The following is a 15,672-nucleotide window of genomic DNA, read 5'->3' as shown; positions in this document are numbered from 1 at the left end:
CTCTCAGGCTTTCTTTCTCTCTGGAATTTAAAGGGACAAATAAGATACTTCACAACCATCCTGCTCCTGTATAAAGCCGCTGGGGCTTTTCCCCCTCAGCTCAGGAGAAAGGGGGGGGCGATATAGACTGCAGTTGGACCTCTCTCTCTCTCTTCCTGTCCGCTAGATGGCAGCACGATTCAGCGATTCCATTAGCAATGGGGAAGGAGAAGCTATCTTCCACCCGCCTCAACACACACACACACACACAGAGAGAGAGAGAGAGAGAGAGAGAGAGAGAGAGAGAGAGAGAGAGAGAGCACTGTTCCCAGCATACACTCCTCTAAACATTTTTCCCCTCTCTCTCTCTCTCTCCCTCCCTCTCTCTCCCTCTCTCTCTCTCTTTCTCACTTCAACTTTCCTTTGCAACACTGGTCCTCAGGTAGACAGCAGAAAAATATTAATGGAGTGGGGGGGGTGGAAATGGGTGCAAGGAGAATGTAACGTAAAACACCAACCCATTATAAGTTAAGCAGTAAAAATAAAAAAAATAAAAAAAGCGAGAGAGATGGGATCTCCAAATGAAATGAGATGCTGCTTTCCGATTAAGGAAATTCATCTCGGCATCAGCAACAGCCAAGGAAACAGAACAAAACAAAACGGGGGAAGGGGGGGCACATTTAAAACGAGGCGAAGAAGGCAGAGTGGTGGAAGAGGAAAAAAAAGAGGAGAAACGTGTCAGATTGTAACATATGGAACCATACATGTATTTTTAAATACTTACTTCCCTCATGGATTCTCCTTAGCCATCTACTTCCAGCCATTAAACAATGGAATCCAATTCAAGCCCTGTAATTCCTAAACAGGGTGCTTGGGGAGGAAAGGAAGGGAAACCAAAGAGACAGAGAGAAAACTAATTTAAAAAAAAACTTTTTAGAATGAACCAAAATAATTTCCTTTTAATTCCTCTTTTCTGCCTACCCCACTGCATCTCTTTCCCTCCCCCCCCCTTTTCTTCCTTTCTTTTCTCGTGCGTGTGCGTCTGTGTGTGTGACCATAGACGCCCCATACTAATCAGGTCTCAAAGTAAATAGCCGAGCAGGGCGATCTCAGTGTAAATTGTGCTTGTCAGAAGAATCCCCCTCCCTCTTCCTCCCTCCCCCTCGTCCCTCCCTATCTTAGGCAGTAGGTAGCAAAGAATAAAGGCGGGGGGGGGGAGCGAGAAAGCGAGAGGGAAAGAGACAAGAGAGAGAGGAGACGCAGCCAATGGAGTGAAGGAGGCTTGGCTAACCTTAGCCTCCCATTTTCTCTCCCCCCAATTCAGGGCTCTGACCAGTCAGTCGCCTTTGATTATCAGTTGCCAGCAGCCCCTCTCTTGGCTCCTTGACATGAGCTCCATATAAGGCAGCGATCTCCATAGAAACGTGTCAGTTTCAATAGTAGTGTCAAAGTTCACTATATACAGACATTCGCGCAGATCTCCCTTTCGGAAACATTGCTCTGCTAGTCTTCCCGTTGAAACGCATTCATTTTTTGGTTCTCTCTCTCTCTCTCTCTCTCTCTCTCTCTCTCTCTCTCTCTCTCTCTCTCTGCCTCTCTCTCTCCACCTCTCTCTCCACCTCTCTCTCTCGTTTCTTGCATATTCTATTAGTTGATGTCTCTCCCCCCCCTCTTTATCTGCTTCTTCCTTCTCTCTTTTTCCACCCTTCTTTTCTTTGAGCCTTTCGCTTCCTTCTCCACGAGACTAGAGAGAGAGGAAACTTAAAAGGAAAGGAGAGAGAAAAAAAGAAAAAAGACAAGACCACAAAGAAAAGAAAAGAGAAAAGAGCAAAGGGGGACGCCTTTTTAACATCTTCATATCGTTCGGTTTTTAACTTTTTTTTTTTTTTTTTTTTTTTACTATTTGGGGGAGGGCTTTAGCCTTGGCTGCTGAAGGTTTTTGTGCCTGCCTGCTTCTTTTTTTTTCCCCACTCCGATTATTTTTCTGAAGAAAAAGAAAAGGAAAGGAAAAAAAAGGAAAGAAAGAAAGAAGGAAGGAATTGAGGCAAGGAACGAAGGAAAAAAGAGCGAGGGCGCGAGAGAGAGAGAGGAGCGGTTTTCTCGGGCGATCTCCGGTGATTATTTGCCACCAGCACGGAAGAAGAAAGGCGGCGAGGGAAGCGCCAGGAGAAGCGGGTTTATTTATTCGACCTACTTTGGATTTCTCGCTCGCTCGCTCGCTCTGCTTTGGCTTTTGCCCTCCCCTCCGCGCGCGTGTAATCTTCGCTCCTCTCCATGTTCGCTTTTGGCGTTGGCACTTGGCTGGGGATCCTCCGTCTGCCGGGCGAAAGCGAAGCTGCTGCCTTCGCCTTGGTAGATTTTCCCCGAAATTAAAAGGAGGGAGAGAGAAAGGAAGGAAGGAAGGAAGAAAGAGGGCGAAGGCGAAGGAGAGAGCCGGGCGAAGAAAGAAGCGGCGGCGGCGGCTGCAGCAGGAGCCGAGGGACTGCAAAGAACGGCGGCGGCGGCGGCGGCAAGAGAGCCCCAAAGTGCCTCCTCAACTCGGCGCCGGCCTCCGCGCCTGCCTGCTTTTCGGCGTCCCCGGAGCTTCCCGAAGCGGCTCTGCTGAATGGCTGACTCCGCGGCGCTGCCTTGGACCTGGCCCCCGGACACCCGCGCCCAGCCCTGAGCGGCAGCTCCGCCTCGGCCGCTTCCTCGCCGGCCTCCCGCCCTTCCCAGGCTCGCGGCGGGGACGAGCGCGATCCAAGCGGCGGAGGAGGCAGTGGCGGCGGCGGAGGCGGCCGCAGCACCGGCAGCCTTCCTAGCAGCGGCGGCGGCGGCGACAGAGACAGAGGCGGAGGCGGCGGCGGCGGCGGTGGAGGCAGCCTCCTGGCGCTCTTCTCCCTCTCGGCTTCCTGCGTCTCTCCGCCCGCGGTGCCAGCTGCTCGCCCGCTCGGACGGTACGGGGCTGTGGCCGGCCCGGACTGGGTCGGGCGAGCCCATCGCCTCCTCTTCCTCCTTCCCTTCCTCCTCCTCCTCCTCCTCCTCCCTCTCCCTCTCCTCCCCAGGGTGACCCTCCTGAATGCCTTTCCCGACAGCCCGCTTCGCCCCGCTCGGGTTTGCAACTTGAAAAAGGACGCCTTTCTGGGGGGAAGGAAAGAGGAGGAGGAGGAGGAGGAGGAGGAAAGGCTCTGGCCGGGCGGCACAGAAACGCTCCCCGAGCCTTTGGGGTGGGGGGTGGGGGAGACCGCCGAGAAGCCTTGAAAGCTCGCGGGAATCCCATCGCCCCTCTCCCGAGGAATCACCCCGACTTCGAGGCGGGGAGAGGGAAACCGCGGGAGCGGGGAAGGCGAGGCAGGAGAGGAGAGGAGAGGAGGAAGAAGGCAGGAAGGAGGGCAGGCGGGGGGCAGGGCAGGGGAGAGAAGCGGAAAGCAACCAGCCGAGAGAGCAGGCAGCGGCGGCCGTAGCAGCAGCAGCAGCAGCAGCAGCCAAGCAAGAGGAGTCCTGAGCCTTCGCTTCTGCTCTCCTCCTCCCCCCCCCAGCAGTCCGGCCCGAGAAGCCGCTTTCTCCCCCACCCCACCCCTCCCCCACCCAGCCCGGACCCCCTCCTCTCCCGGCCTTTTCCCCGGCGGACCCCCCCCCGTTTTTTTTTTTCCTCCGCGGGCCCGAGATATGGCAATGGTAGTTAGCAGCTGGCGAGATGCGCAAGAGGACGTGGCCGGGGGCGGCCCCACCGGAGCAGCTCAGCCGGGCCGGGATCCGCAGCAAGGGGCCTCGGCGGCCCCCCACACGCCGCAAACGCCGAGCCAGCCGGGCGCTCCGTCCACGCCGGGCGACAAGGGCCAGCAGCAGCAGAGCTCCGGCCAGAGCCAGCAGCAACAGCAGCACATCGAGTGCGTGGTCTGCGGCGACAAGTCCAGCGGGAAGCACTACGGGCAGTTCACCTGCGAGGGCTGCAAAAGTTTCTTCAAGCGGAGCGTCCGCAGGAACTTAACGTACACTTGCCGGGCCAACCGGAACTGTCCCATCGACCAGCACCACCGCAACCAGTGCCAATACTGCCGCCTGAAGAAGTGCCTCAAAGTGGGCATGAGGAGGGAAGGTGAATATGATTTCCTCCCTATTCTACTCCAGATTGGTGTGTGGAGGAGCGGGTCCCGGAGAGGGGAGGGGGAGACCTGCTGCCCCCCCCGTCCCCTTCGCCCCCACATCGCAGCTCCCCGCTCCATCCGCAGATTATTAGTACTCCTATTATTATTATTAATATTATTATTATTATTAATATCAGCACCCAAGGCTACCGAGCGTATGAGTCGACTAGTCCTATCGCTCTCTGCCTCTGCCTCTTTCTCTTCCCCACGCCTGCCTTTTTTTTTTAAATAATAACAATAACTCGGAATTGAGGAAGGAGGAAAGGGACACATAAGCAGCCCTTCCTTTCCATCCTGGCTTCTCCTGCCTCGTTTCGCTATTTCTAATTCCTGTTAAATCGGGAAGGGCGGCGGATGGGAACCCTAACTTCAGACGAGTCAAAACTTCCTCGCCTCCCCCAAAGAAATGTGTTTCAAGGCTGTGCGTGCGTCTGTCTGTCTGTGTGTGTGAATTGTGCCGCTTGTGTTGCTTCTTTCTGCCGCCTTCCTCACCTGCTAGCTACTCCTCGTTTTCCAACATCTGGCCTTTGCCGAGATTCCTTTTTCCTCTCCTGCTTTGGGAGGAAAGTTTGTGAATGTGTTCTGTTTTTTGTTTCTTTTTTGTACTTTTGTCATTTCACCAACCTCATCCTTCTGTGTGCTCTTCATTTCATTTCCCCAAGACATTCCCCATTGTCTCTTAAATACAGTACTACTTACCAGTTGCAAACCCCCCAAGTCAATGATTGCTGTGTTTGTTGTTGTTGTTGCTGTTGTTGCTATTGTTGTTGTTGTTACCATAAAGCATAGCTTCTTTCTGGATAGTGCTGGTCAATGTTTGAAAACAAACACAAATACTTCCAGTGTTGTAATAGCAAGGTTCTTCCCCCACCCCAAATAGAAAGATTCTCTCCCCCACCCTTTATTTATAATACGTTTCCATCTACTTTTTATTTTTCCTTTACCCAGGTTTACTGCAATATATGCAAGCTCTGATTTAAAATGTCCTAAGTGTCAAATAGATCAAATAATTCATTTTCTGCAGTGAAAATTTGAAAAAAAAAATGTTAAAATACTTTCTCCCTTGTGCCTAGCAAAAAAGGATTATTTTTTAAAAAAACTGTCCACTGATGACTTCATTTGTAGCTTCAGCCAGCTTTTGTCAGGAAAGACATCTTGAAGAAACATAACTAGAAATTAATCAGTACAAAAATATATGAAGGAGATAAATCCGCCACTATTTTTGAACTGTGTTTGAAATGCACAGCTGCAGCTTTGGAAATCTAAACTATAGTAACAGAAATCGAAGTGAGGTTCTGACAGCAAGACAGAAATACCCTGATTGAAAATGATTAAAATATGCAATGGTGTGAAACAGAAAGTATTAATTGGGAGGGTTAAAATATTCACCAGAGGCTCTCTCTTCACCTTGTCACCTTTATATTTATAAGTCTCAAGTTAGAATTTTTTGGCCTCGATTAGTGGTAGGTCGACACACTTACGCCCTTACACACACACACAAACTTTGTTCAGCTTTAAATAAATCCAAGCACGCTTACATTTGGGACAGTGACTGCATCCATGGCATTCGAGTAGTACGTGCAGGCGCGTGTGTGTACGTATGTATGTGTTGTGCAGGCTGCACGGTTGCAAATGTTTGTCTTCACTGGCCAAAGCAGTAGCAAGTTGGTGCTTTCTGGAACCATACAGTTAAAGACTTGGTGTTCTCCTTCCCTCCTTGCCGCTCATGTTTGGCTTCTGTAAGTTCACAATTTATTTTAATCCATCTCTTTTAACAGTAACAAACTCCCTACCCACCCCCCACCCCTCCATCCTTTTAAATACAGGACATTCCATTTAAATTGGACAGAGGCTTGCCTCTGGTTGTGTGTGTGTGTGTGTGTGTGTGTGTGTGTGTGTGTGTGTGTGTGTGTTTGGTGGGACTGGGACCTGATTGTTTAGGCAAGAGTAGCTTGCAAAGCCTAAGGGGAGCCCTGACACCCCCCTCTCCCACCTCCCCCTTCCCAGTTTGGTAGCCTTATTGTGCGATTCCGGACTGGCAAATAAAGGGAAAGCTTGGCTGGAGGGTAGTTTGCAATCGCAGCAACTTTGAGCACCGAGTGGGCTCAAGAAGACTCAGAATGTCTCACTGGGTCTCTGGAAAGACGAAGCGGGAACATTTTGCAGGTGGGCATGGTTGTTGTTGTTGTTGTTTTTTAAGCGTTGGCAGAGGCAGCTTTGAAAAGCTTGTGCTTTTATCCGTACCACCTTCACCATCCTCACCATCCTCATCTTCTTCTTATTATTATCATCCTCATCCTCTTCTTCTTCTTGCGGGGGGGGGAGGGGAGACAAGGCAACCTCCCTCGCAGGAGCATCTGGGCGTCCCCATTTGCACAACAATGCAAGGTTGCGGGAGAGTGGGGGGGCTTACATTGTGTGTGTGGTGTGTGTGTGTGTCTGTATGTCTGCCTATCACCCATACACATACCTTCGGATTTGTGTGTGTTTGCGTACGCCAGAAGGAGCGCGCTTGGGAGTGAGGGAGTGAGTGTGTGTGTGTGTGTGTGTGTGCGCGGGCGCGCGCGTTGCTTGGGCTGCTGCCGCTGCTGCTGCTGCTGCTGCTTTCGCCTTAGCGCGGGGCGAGGGCTGCCTGGAGGGCTGGGGTTTGTCCAGGCTGCCGGATGCACATTTCCTCTCCTTTTCTCTCTCTCTCCCTCTTTTCGTCAGCGGTTCAGCGAGGAAGGATGCCTCCGAGCCAGCCGAACCCGGGCCAGTACGCGCTGACCAACGGCGACCCGCTGAACGGCCACTGCTACCTGTCGGGCTACATCTCGCTGCTGCTGCGAGCCGAGCCTTACCCGACGTCGCGCTACGGCAGCCAGTGCATGCAGCCCAACAACATCATGGGCATCGAGAACATCTGCGAGCTGGCGGCGCGGCTGCTCTTCAGCGCCGTCGAGTGGGCCCGCAACATCCCCTTCTTCCCGGACCTGCAGATCACCGACCAGGTGGCCCTGCTGCGCCTCACCTGGAGCGAGCTCTTCGTCCTCAACGCCGCCCAGTGCTCCATGCCGCTGCACGTGGCCCCGCTCCTGGCCGCCGCCGGCCTCCACGCCTCGCCCATGTCTGCCGACCGCGTGGTGGCCTTCATGGACCACATCCGCATCTTCCAGGAGCAGGTGGAGAAGCTCAAGGCCCTGCACGTGGACTCCGCCGAATACAGCTGCCTCAAAGCCATCGTCCTCTTCACCTCAGGTCAGGGGGCCGGGCTGGGCTGGAGGAGGGGAAGCAGGCCCTCGCTGGCCTTTTCCCGGAGATTTGGGCCAACTCGCTGAGAGCCAAAGATCGCTCGGGCCTAGCCAGCAGGCCTCGCTTGGTGGTGGTGGTGGTGGGCCGGGGCAGCTTCCTTAGGTTCTGCGTGAAATTGGCAAAGGCAAGGCTTAAGGGATGCTGCTGTGGCTGCCTTGGCTGGAGTTTGGCTTCCAAGCAGTGAGTAAATTAAAATGTGCAAGAGAGAGAGAGAGAGAGAGAGAGAGAAAGAGAGAAAGAGAGAAAAAAGAGAAGAGGGGGAGGTTTAAAACCTTAGCCAAGGTTTTTCACCAAACCTTGTTGAATAGGAAGGCTGAGATACAAATAAATCTTTCATATTACTCTTTATTGCTCTGTGGTTCCCCCTTCCCCTTTACCGGAAAGTATTCATAATTCCAATTGCTGTGATCAGAGGAGCAGGTAAAAATTGACCTGAAGGCCCAAACTCCCCCCCTCCTCTCTCTTTTCCTGCTTAAAAAAGAAGTGTTCACCCCAAGATTTGTGGAGATATTTTCTTGCCTTTTTCTCAAGGTTCCAGCCCCTTTTTTTATTTTCTTTCTCCCCCATTTCCAAACATTTCTTCTTTCTCTAGTTTCTGTACTTTCTCATCTCCAAGCTCTGGTTCACAGAAAAAAAAATACATAAAAACACACATAGAAACACACTATAACCAATACTAACCAATTAGTTGCAACACCCCCCCCAACACCCCCCCAATTAAATTAGAAACAGGGATGGATAATGTGCTGGTCCATAATTTTGTTTATGATAGATGGCTCAAATTAACTTTGCAAAAGAAGATATTAACCTCACATTTGAAGTGCTCTGGTTGAAATCTATAAAAATGCAGGCATCTTTTTATTATTGCAAACCCGGTTGAGCCATTTATCAACAAAATCAAAGATTTATGGATAGAATATACAAGATGGCCTTTGGGCCTTACTGGAAAGGTATGGCTGTCTGTGAGTTAAATTTGCACTCTACACAGGACAATCACCTGCTCAAAAATAAATGCTACTGAATGCAACAGAATTTACTCCTAAGTAGGATTGTGTGAGATTGAAAGTTCATGGGAATAGTTGTGCTGTTGTCTTTTTTTTTTTTTTAATTATTTTTGCCTGCTTTAGTACTAATACATTTTCCCTTAAATCTGCAATACACAAAAGATTTCATTGGCTGGACTTGCTGAAATTTCTGATTGAGTGGAAGAATCTATCAATATTTCTAACCTCACGTGCCTGAGAAGTAGTATTTACATTGTGGCCAAACGACTCTTAAATTTGTGCAAAACTGTAATGTAGCAAACATACGTAGTATTAATATTGATTTGAACACTGGATAATTTATTTAGATGGGGACTCATTGGTATGCGCAGTGCTCAGAGAGGTGGACTGTGACTGCCCCCCCTTGTTCCTCTGGCTGCAAATGCAGGGCTGGGAGTGAAGACTCTTTTCTTTGCAAGAGGATCAAGTGCAGATCTTAAAACAAATGGGGAGATTTACGAAGCAGCCTTAGAGACATGTTTGGGCCTCCATTTATCTTTGGCCTGGTGTTTTTTTTTTTTTTTTGGTTTGTTTGTTTGTTTGTTTTGTTTTTTGTTTTTTTGTGGCGGAAACTTGTGTTTTTTCACAACTGACAAAAAGGGACCCTGCTGGCATTTTTCAGGGTGATTTCAACTGCAGCCTCACATACTTTTTCTTAACCCATTTATTCCTTTGGAGACAAGGGGGACAGGACAAAGGGCAGAAATATTCAGATGAGTTTTAAAACAGAAGCTTTTAAACCAGAAAGGTAAAGAAAGGTGGTTGTTTAAAAGGGCTTCACTGAAAGGGTCCCCAGATTAAAAGGTCTGGCACCTCTCCCCCCCCCTCCATTTTCTCAAATCCTCAAGGCTCAGGTTTACCTGGCTGATTTAATAAAGCAGATATTATTGCTATATATTTCGGAGGAGTTCAGAGCAATGTTAAATTGTTCATAATTATTCATTTAGTAACAATAGGTACACTGGAAAAGCATTCCCCCACTTCCAACCACCCTCTCCTTTCAGTTTTCATATACACTCATTTCCACTTGGGCTAATCTTGTTTTGATTGCTGGCCAGAAGGTAATTGATGGCAAATCTTTCATCAAGCCATCCAACTTTTTAAGCAAACTTTGATGGATGGAAAAAACATTTTTAGCCACCTGGTCCCAGAGGCTTAACTCAGCAATCTGATCCTAAATGTAAAATAAATCTTGCTTCAAAATCATTGGGTTTTTTTAGATGAGAGATCAGTGTTTAAGCCTGCTTGGAGATTTGTGTATTTCTTATATATTTTATTTATTTATTTATTTGATCACCATCATTTGGACTTCAGAATATTTTTGTTCACCCATAAAAAGTTTGGAGACTATCCTCAAGCTAAACAGCATCTTAAAAGTAACCCCAGCATGTTTACTTTTCACACCAATATGCTAATTTCCTTAGCAAATGTATTTTTAATTAACACATGGGAGTGCACATCCCTCTACAACTTAGAATTATATTGGTAATATTACCCACAGACATATCAGAGCAGGTCAGATGTATAAACCTATCTCCCAGGCAGTAACAAAATGTTGATTTCTCATTTTCCTATTTTGCAAACGGGGGTGTGTTTTTTCTTTTTTCTTTCTTTTCTTTTCTTTCTTTCTTTCTTTCTTTCTTTCTTCTTCTTCTTTTTTTTTTTGGAGCAGTTAAGGCTCCTAGGTGCATTAGATAAAATATGTACCACCTAATAACAAAAGCTGGTTGACATGTGCTATGTAGTCATTTTTTATTTACTTATATCGTTTCTCTGCCATTGATTGGAAAGGAAAATACAAAGAAATAATGACTGCAGGGGAAATTATAACCGCTTAAGAAAATGAGAGAAACACAGTTTCTATGTCCATCACCTTCTGCCTTCCTAGTCTCTTCCTCTCCTTTCTTTTCTCTCTTCGCAAAGAAGTAAGCGAAAGGAGGCGAATATGCATCACTCTCCTTCTTTGGTCTACTATTTCATCTCAACTCAATCAGCTGATCGATCAGAGAGCCCAGATTGTTTAATTAATTTTCAGATTGTCTGGTCGAAAAACATCCCCTCGATCCAGACGTGTTTGCTGGGGAGGAGAGAATTACCTTGAGTGCGAGGAGTGCCAAGTAAATTCAAAGCCCACCCCTCATGCACTAGGTAGGAGTACAGCTTGAAGAAGAAGGAAGGTGGGGGGGGGAAATAACAGAAGAAGATATGTTTTATTAAGCATCTGTTGGATATATTAAGGAGAAGGGGAGGGGAGCTTTGTCGATGCTCTTTTCTCACAATCCCAGTGGTGGCCTCAAGCTGGAGAAAGCAGAAGCAGAAATAAATATTTCACCAATCCAGAGAATAGGGCAGGGAGCCTCCAAAGAGATGTGCTGAGGCAACCAGACCCTTTCATCCTGCCTTATTTAGAAGTTGCCTGAAACTGAAGACCCTGGTGGAAAAGGGCAACGTGGCAAACGGGGGAGTAGAAGCTAGAGGGTTTAAGGCAGGAAGATCTCTTAGTCACAGCTAAAGAAGATAGTGACTCTTCACTATAATGGACCACAAATAAGGGCAGGTCTCTGTTGCATGACGTCTGTGCATTGCGATCTCCCTCCCTCCCTCCTTTCCCCCCCTCTCTCTCTCTCTCTCTCTCAGACCTACATTCTCACTCTCTTTTTTCTCCCTGCACCTCCTCCCCTGATTTTAGATGTTGCAAATGATCACTGCATTTAAGGCAAAAGCATGGATTAGCACAACAGTCTGGCGTGCGTAATTGTACATCTAAGCGCTCCTTAGTCTGTAGCTGGGGTCAGGAAGGTCTTTTCCTCAGAAGCGTTTGAATTATAGCTTGGTTTATTTCTATTTTCGCTTGAGGCCAGAAGCGTGGGCATGAAGGTGCCTGGCAATCTTTTGAAAGGCCCGGCCTGAAAACGGGAGATCCCTTGTCACCAAACTAATATACGCAACCCCAGCTAAAAACAACAGCTCAGAAAGAATTGTGGAAATAATTTTTCCTTGCCTTTTTCTAAGGTGTTACATTTTTAAGCTCTGTTTAGGGGACCCTCCCCCAGATTAATGCATTCGTACACACATATATACACACACGCACACACACACACACACACACCATTCCCACACACGCGCGGCCGCGCGCGCGCGCGCCCACTCTCACGCACGCACATCCATCTCAAAAGCTGCTTTGATCTCCGCTAAACCGCCCTGCTAGGTGACGGCTGCCTTGTGATCATGATGTTTTGAAATATTTATTATTGATAGAAGAAAACAAGTTACGAATCTGAACAAGGCAGACGACAGCGGCTCCCCGCTTCCCTGCCCGAAGCACCCGCCGCTTATGCGCAGGTGGCTTCTTCCCTCCCTCCCTCGCTTCTGTTCCTTGGACCCTTGTTTCTCCCTCCCTCCCTCCCTCTCTCTCTCTCGTACCTGTTTTTAAAACCATAATAATAATAATAATAATAATAATAATAATAATAATAATAATAATAATAATAATAATAATAATAATAATTAATAATAGGGAAGCAGTCGGAAAGCTACTAGCAAGGATAGCTTGCTACCTCGGCCCTCTTTTTTTAACCCTACGAGGAAGGAGGGAGGGAGGGAGTGGGTTGCAATATATATATATATATCCCCTCCGAAAGAGAAACTGAGCTAGGCACTTTCCCCACTCTCTGGAGGCCTCCTTTCCCGGCTCTAGCTGCAGCCTCCCAGCTCAGGCCAGGCAGGCGGCGCAGCTTTGTGAAGGCGAGCGAGAGCAGCTGCGGGAGAAGGAGCCTCCTTAGCGCAAGACGGGTGAAGAGAAGGGGGGGAGGGAAGGCAGGGAGCTGAGCCATTTTCCCGGCGCTGATTATCCGGCTTCCAGAGTCGCCACCAAATTTCAACGGCTCTCGATCCGTCTCTCGATCCGGAGACAAAGCGAGCGCGCTGCTAGTCTAACTCGCCTTCTCTCTCTCTCTTTCTCTCTCTTTCTCTCTCAGCCTTCCTCGCTTCCCCCCCCCCCCATTCTCCCTCTCCCGGAAATGGAGGCGGCCGCCTTTGGTGCGAGCGGGGCTCGGATCCTTAGCCTAACCTGGGTCGGTTCTCTCGTCTGCCTGCGCAGCCCCGGATCCCCCCCCCATTCAGCCCACCCCGGCCGGAGCCTTTCCCGAGAGCGTGGAGGGGGGCGCGGAGGCGTCCTGGGCTGACTGTCCACGAAGGATTTCCTCCCCACTCTCCGACCCCCCCCCTCCACGCACAGCTGGCGGGGCCTGGCGGCCTCCCTCCCCTCCTCCCCTCCCTCTCTTTCGCTCTCTCTACGCAAGGGAGGGCAAGTGCGCGTGTCCACCGGCTAACAATAGGATGCAACTCTCAGCGAAGGAAGCGAGGCCTCGGCCCTTCCTGGCGTCTGCAGCCGCGTGGCTGCAGGGCCGGGAAGGGTGGCTCCGGTTCCCCACTCCTCCTTTCCTCCTGCCCCCCATTTTTTCCCCTGTTTTTTTTAAAGAGACGCCAGTCAGGTGAAGAAGGCACCGGGGAGGGCTGTCCGGAGTCCCTGGAGGTCTCCGGTCGGGAGAGGATGGGGTGGGATGGGATGGGGGCTCGAACTGCCGGCTAGCCGGGATGGGCAGCCCTCGCTAACCCTCTTGCCCTGCTCTCTCTCTCTCTCTCTCTTTCGCCCACGCTGCTTCTCCGGATGGCCGGACAGATGCCTGTGGCCTGTCGGACGCGGCGCACATCGAGAGCCTGCAGGAGAAATCGCAGTGCGCCCTGGAGGAATACGTGCGCAGCCAGTACCCCAACCAGCCCAGCCGCTTCGGCAAGCTGCTCCTCCGGCTGCCTTCCCTGCGCACCGTCTCCTCGTCGGTCATCGAGCAGCTCTTCTTCGTCCGCTTGGTAGGTAAAACCCCCATCGAGACGCTCATCCGAGACATGCTGCTCTCCGGCAGCAGCTTCAACTGGCCTTACATGTCGATCCAGTGTTCCTAGAGCAGCCCTTGGCCGCCCCCCACCCGCCCTCACCCCCGCTTAGCGACCCGCCACGGGCCTCGCGGCTGGGCGGCCAGAGGGGGTGGGGGTCCCGAGGAGAGAGAGAGAGAGCGAAAGAGCAAAAGAAAGGGACCCACGGACGCCCCACTTCCCCAAGGCCGGGAGCCCGGAAACCTCGTCTTGAAGGAGAGACTGGCGGAGGCTGGCAACTCCGGCCCGGCGGCGGTGGCCAAAAAGGGGGGGGGCAGCTCGCCTGCGTGGAACCAACGGCGACCCCGAGGTGGGAGACTTTTAAAACGAAGGAACAAAAAAATAATAACAATAGCAAAGACCGAAGGGATTTTCTCATTGTACTGCCCGCCCGCCCCCCCCCCTTCCGAGAAAGAGAGGAAAGAGGAAGAGGAGGAAGAGGATTAGATGGATTTTCCTGGATTGGTCACGGACCGAAACGGTGATCAACTGTACAGCAAACACGGTTTTAAGCAACGAAACTGAAGCCGAACTGAACCGAGGGGGAGGGGGAACGGGATGGGGGGGGGATCCACAGGGACACACTGACCACGAACATTGTTCTTCATTTTGTAAAATATTAGTCTTTATTTTCACTTTTTTTGTAAAATTTAAAACATGGTTATGCGCATAAAGGAGAGAAGAAAAACCAACACAAGAAACAAAAAAATTTAGGGAGGGGGAAATAACGTTTTTCCAAATAATTATTAAAAAAAACAAGGAATTGTTCTGTGTGTATGTATCTATATCTGTTTTGTATTTTTTTTTTCTGGTTCCAAACCAGGCTTCCTGTGATTCTATACTAATAATTTTTGATATAACCCTTTGCTTCTTATAATGAGTGCGATATATGTTGTCGAAGCTGTTCTTCAAGAATTAAAAAAAAATTGAAGTGAGAATTTAAACAAAAATAAAAGAATTTAGCAAAAAGAACAAAAGGCAAGAACACCCTGAAGGACCACCGGAGTCCCGCTGCCCTCGCCCAATCTGTGCTCCTTGGAGCTCCCCTCCCCACTTGGTTGTCTGTGGAGTTCGGGGGGGGGTCCTGCTTTCCCTCCCCCACACCAAACCTTGCTTTGCAGCTTCCACCAAGAGTTTCAAGGGGCGGGAATGGGGGGTAACAGGTTGAACCTGGTGTCTAGCGAGGTGCCTCTGTCTCTAGGCGTTCCCACGCCAATTGGTCTGATGTTACAAGGCTTGTGACTGAAGCTGACGAAACAGGAAAAGTTGGAGAATCCCTTTAACAGCCTGCTGGTGGCCTTCTGTGTGCATGATCTGGAATACCGATGGGGATGCTCTATGTGATGGTGGGGGTGGGAGAAGGGAGAGTGCCTTTGGACTATCTTTGTCGAGGTTAAGTAATTTTTTTAATGGGTCTTAAGCTCCCTCACACCCCAATATCAGTTAGTGTGGCTTCAGGTTTCTAGGTCCTTTCAGAGAAGTGATCTCGTCTTCAGAGGGTGTATGGGAGCAAAAGAGAGCTGTAGATACAGATGTCTGGTGCTCCGTTCAGATCCAAGGACAGGCCTGTGTCCTTCCATGGATGGGGGCGGGGAGGAACATTGAGGAGTCTCCTTGAGGCTTCTCCTTCATTTGAACACCGAGGAGTGAAAGCTCCATCTCCCCCCCCCCACACACACACACACACCTTCCTCCTCTCCGCCCCCTCCCCTCTTTCAAGTGCATCAACAGATTCTCAGGGCGCGGAACCCCTTTTGAAGGCAACAACTTTCCCAGGGCTTGGAGCTGGTCTCTGCCAATCCCGGTAACAGCTTTCAGCGCATTAATGTTTTATAGGATCTGAGATGGAGCTGTAAGAAGCCAGGCTGCCAAGGGAGCTCTTTCTTAACGTATTAATAAAGCCGGATCTTTAAAAATAACATTCGTGCAACTCTCCCCCCCCCCCCGCCCACGTCCTCTCTCTCAGCTTCTCTTCCTAGCCCTCCTAACTAGGAAGGGTTCGAGATAAGGCAGGATTTTCAGTTACAGAAATTGATGGCAGGTTTTCCCCCAATTAATTGGCTGCCCGCATTCCTGCACCTTTTTCTTTTCATTAACAAGCTTTTCCAGTCTGACTCGCTTGACTTCCTTCCTTCCTTCCTTCCTTCCTTCCTTCCTTCCTTCCTTCCTTCCTTCCTTCCTTCCTTCCTTCCTTCCTTCTTCAGTATTCCAAACACAAGAGATCCTAGGAGATTCAGCGAAAGAGCCCAAATTTCTAGGAGGAGAGCATTTACAGCTGCATAATCACTGTTGTCAGCCCC

The 15,672-nt window shown here is 49.9% G+C and overlaps 1 protein-coding gene across 4 annotated transcripts; it reads left to right on the top strand.

Moving 5' to 3' along the window:
- The first annotated feature begins 3,627 nt into the window (after positions 1-3,627).
- Positions 3,628-13,909, top strand: NR2F1 (nuclear receptor subfamily 2 group F member 1). Of its 4 annotated transcripts, none has more exons than XM_070935766.1 (4): positions 3,628-3,693; positions 3,805-4,057; positions 6,816-7,343; positions 13,122-13,909. In XM_070935766.1, exons 1-4 carry the CDS (start codon positions 3,628-3,630, stop codon positions 13,400-13,402), a joined length of 1,128 nt encoding a protein of 375 aa, XP_070791867.1. In that variant the 3' UTR covers positions 13,403-13,909. The 4 variants fall into 4 exon arrangements, with proteins under 4 accessions (XP_070791867.1, XP_070791866.1, XP_070791865.1 ...); XM_070935765.1 differs by having other exon boundaries at positions 3,628-3,732; positions 3,832-4,057; XM_070935764.1 differs by having other exon boundaries at positions 3,628-4,057.
- The last annotated feature ends 1,763 nt before the right edge of the window (positions 13,910-15,672 follow it).

Source organism: Pituophis catenifer, unplaced genomic scaffold (assembly GCF_029215685.1).
Source record: "Pituophis catenifer annectens isolate HBS135680 unplaced genomic scaffold, rPitCat1.0.hap2 SCAF_2, whole genome shotgun sequence".
Classification (NCBI taxonomy): Eukaryota; Metazoa; Chordata; class Lepidosauria; order Squamata; family Colubridae; genus Pituophis; species Pituophis catenifer.
This window is presented reverse-complemented; position numbering and strand designations above follow the sequence as displayed.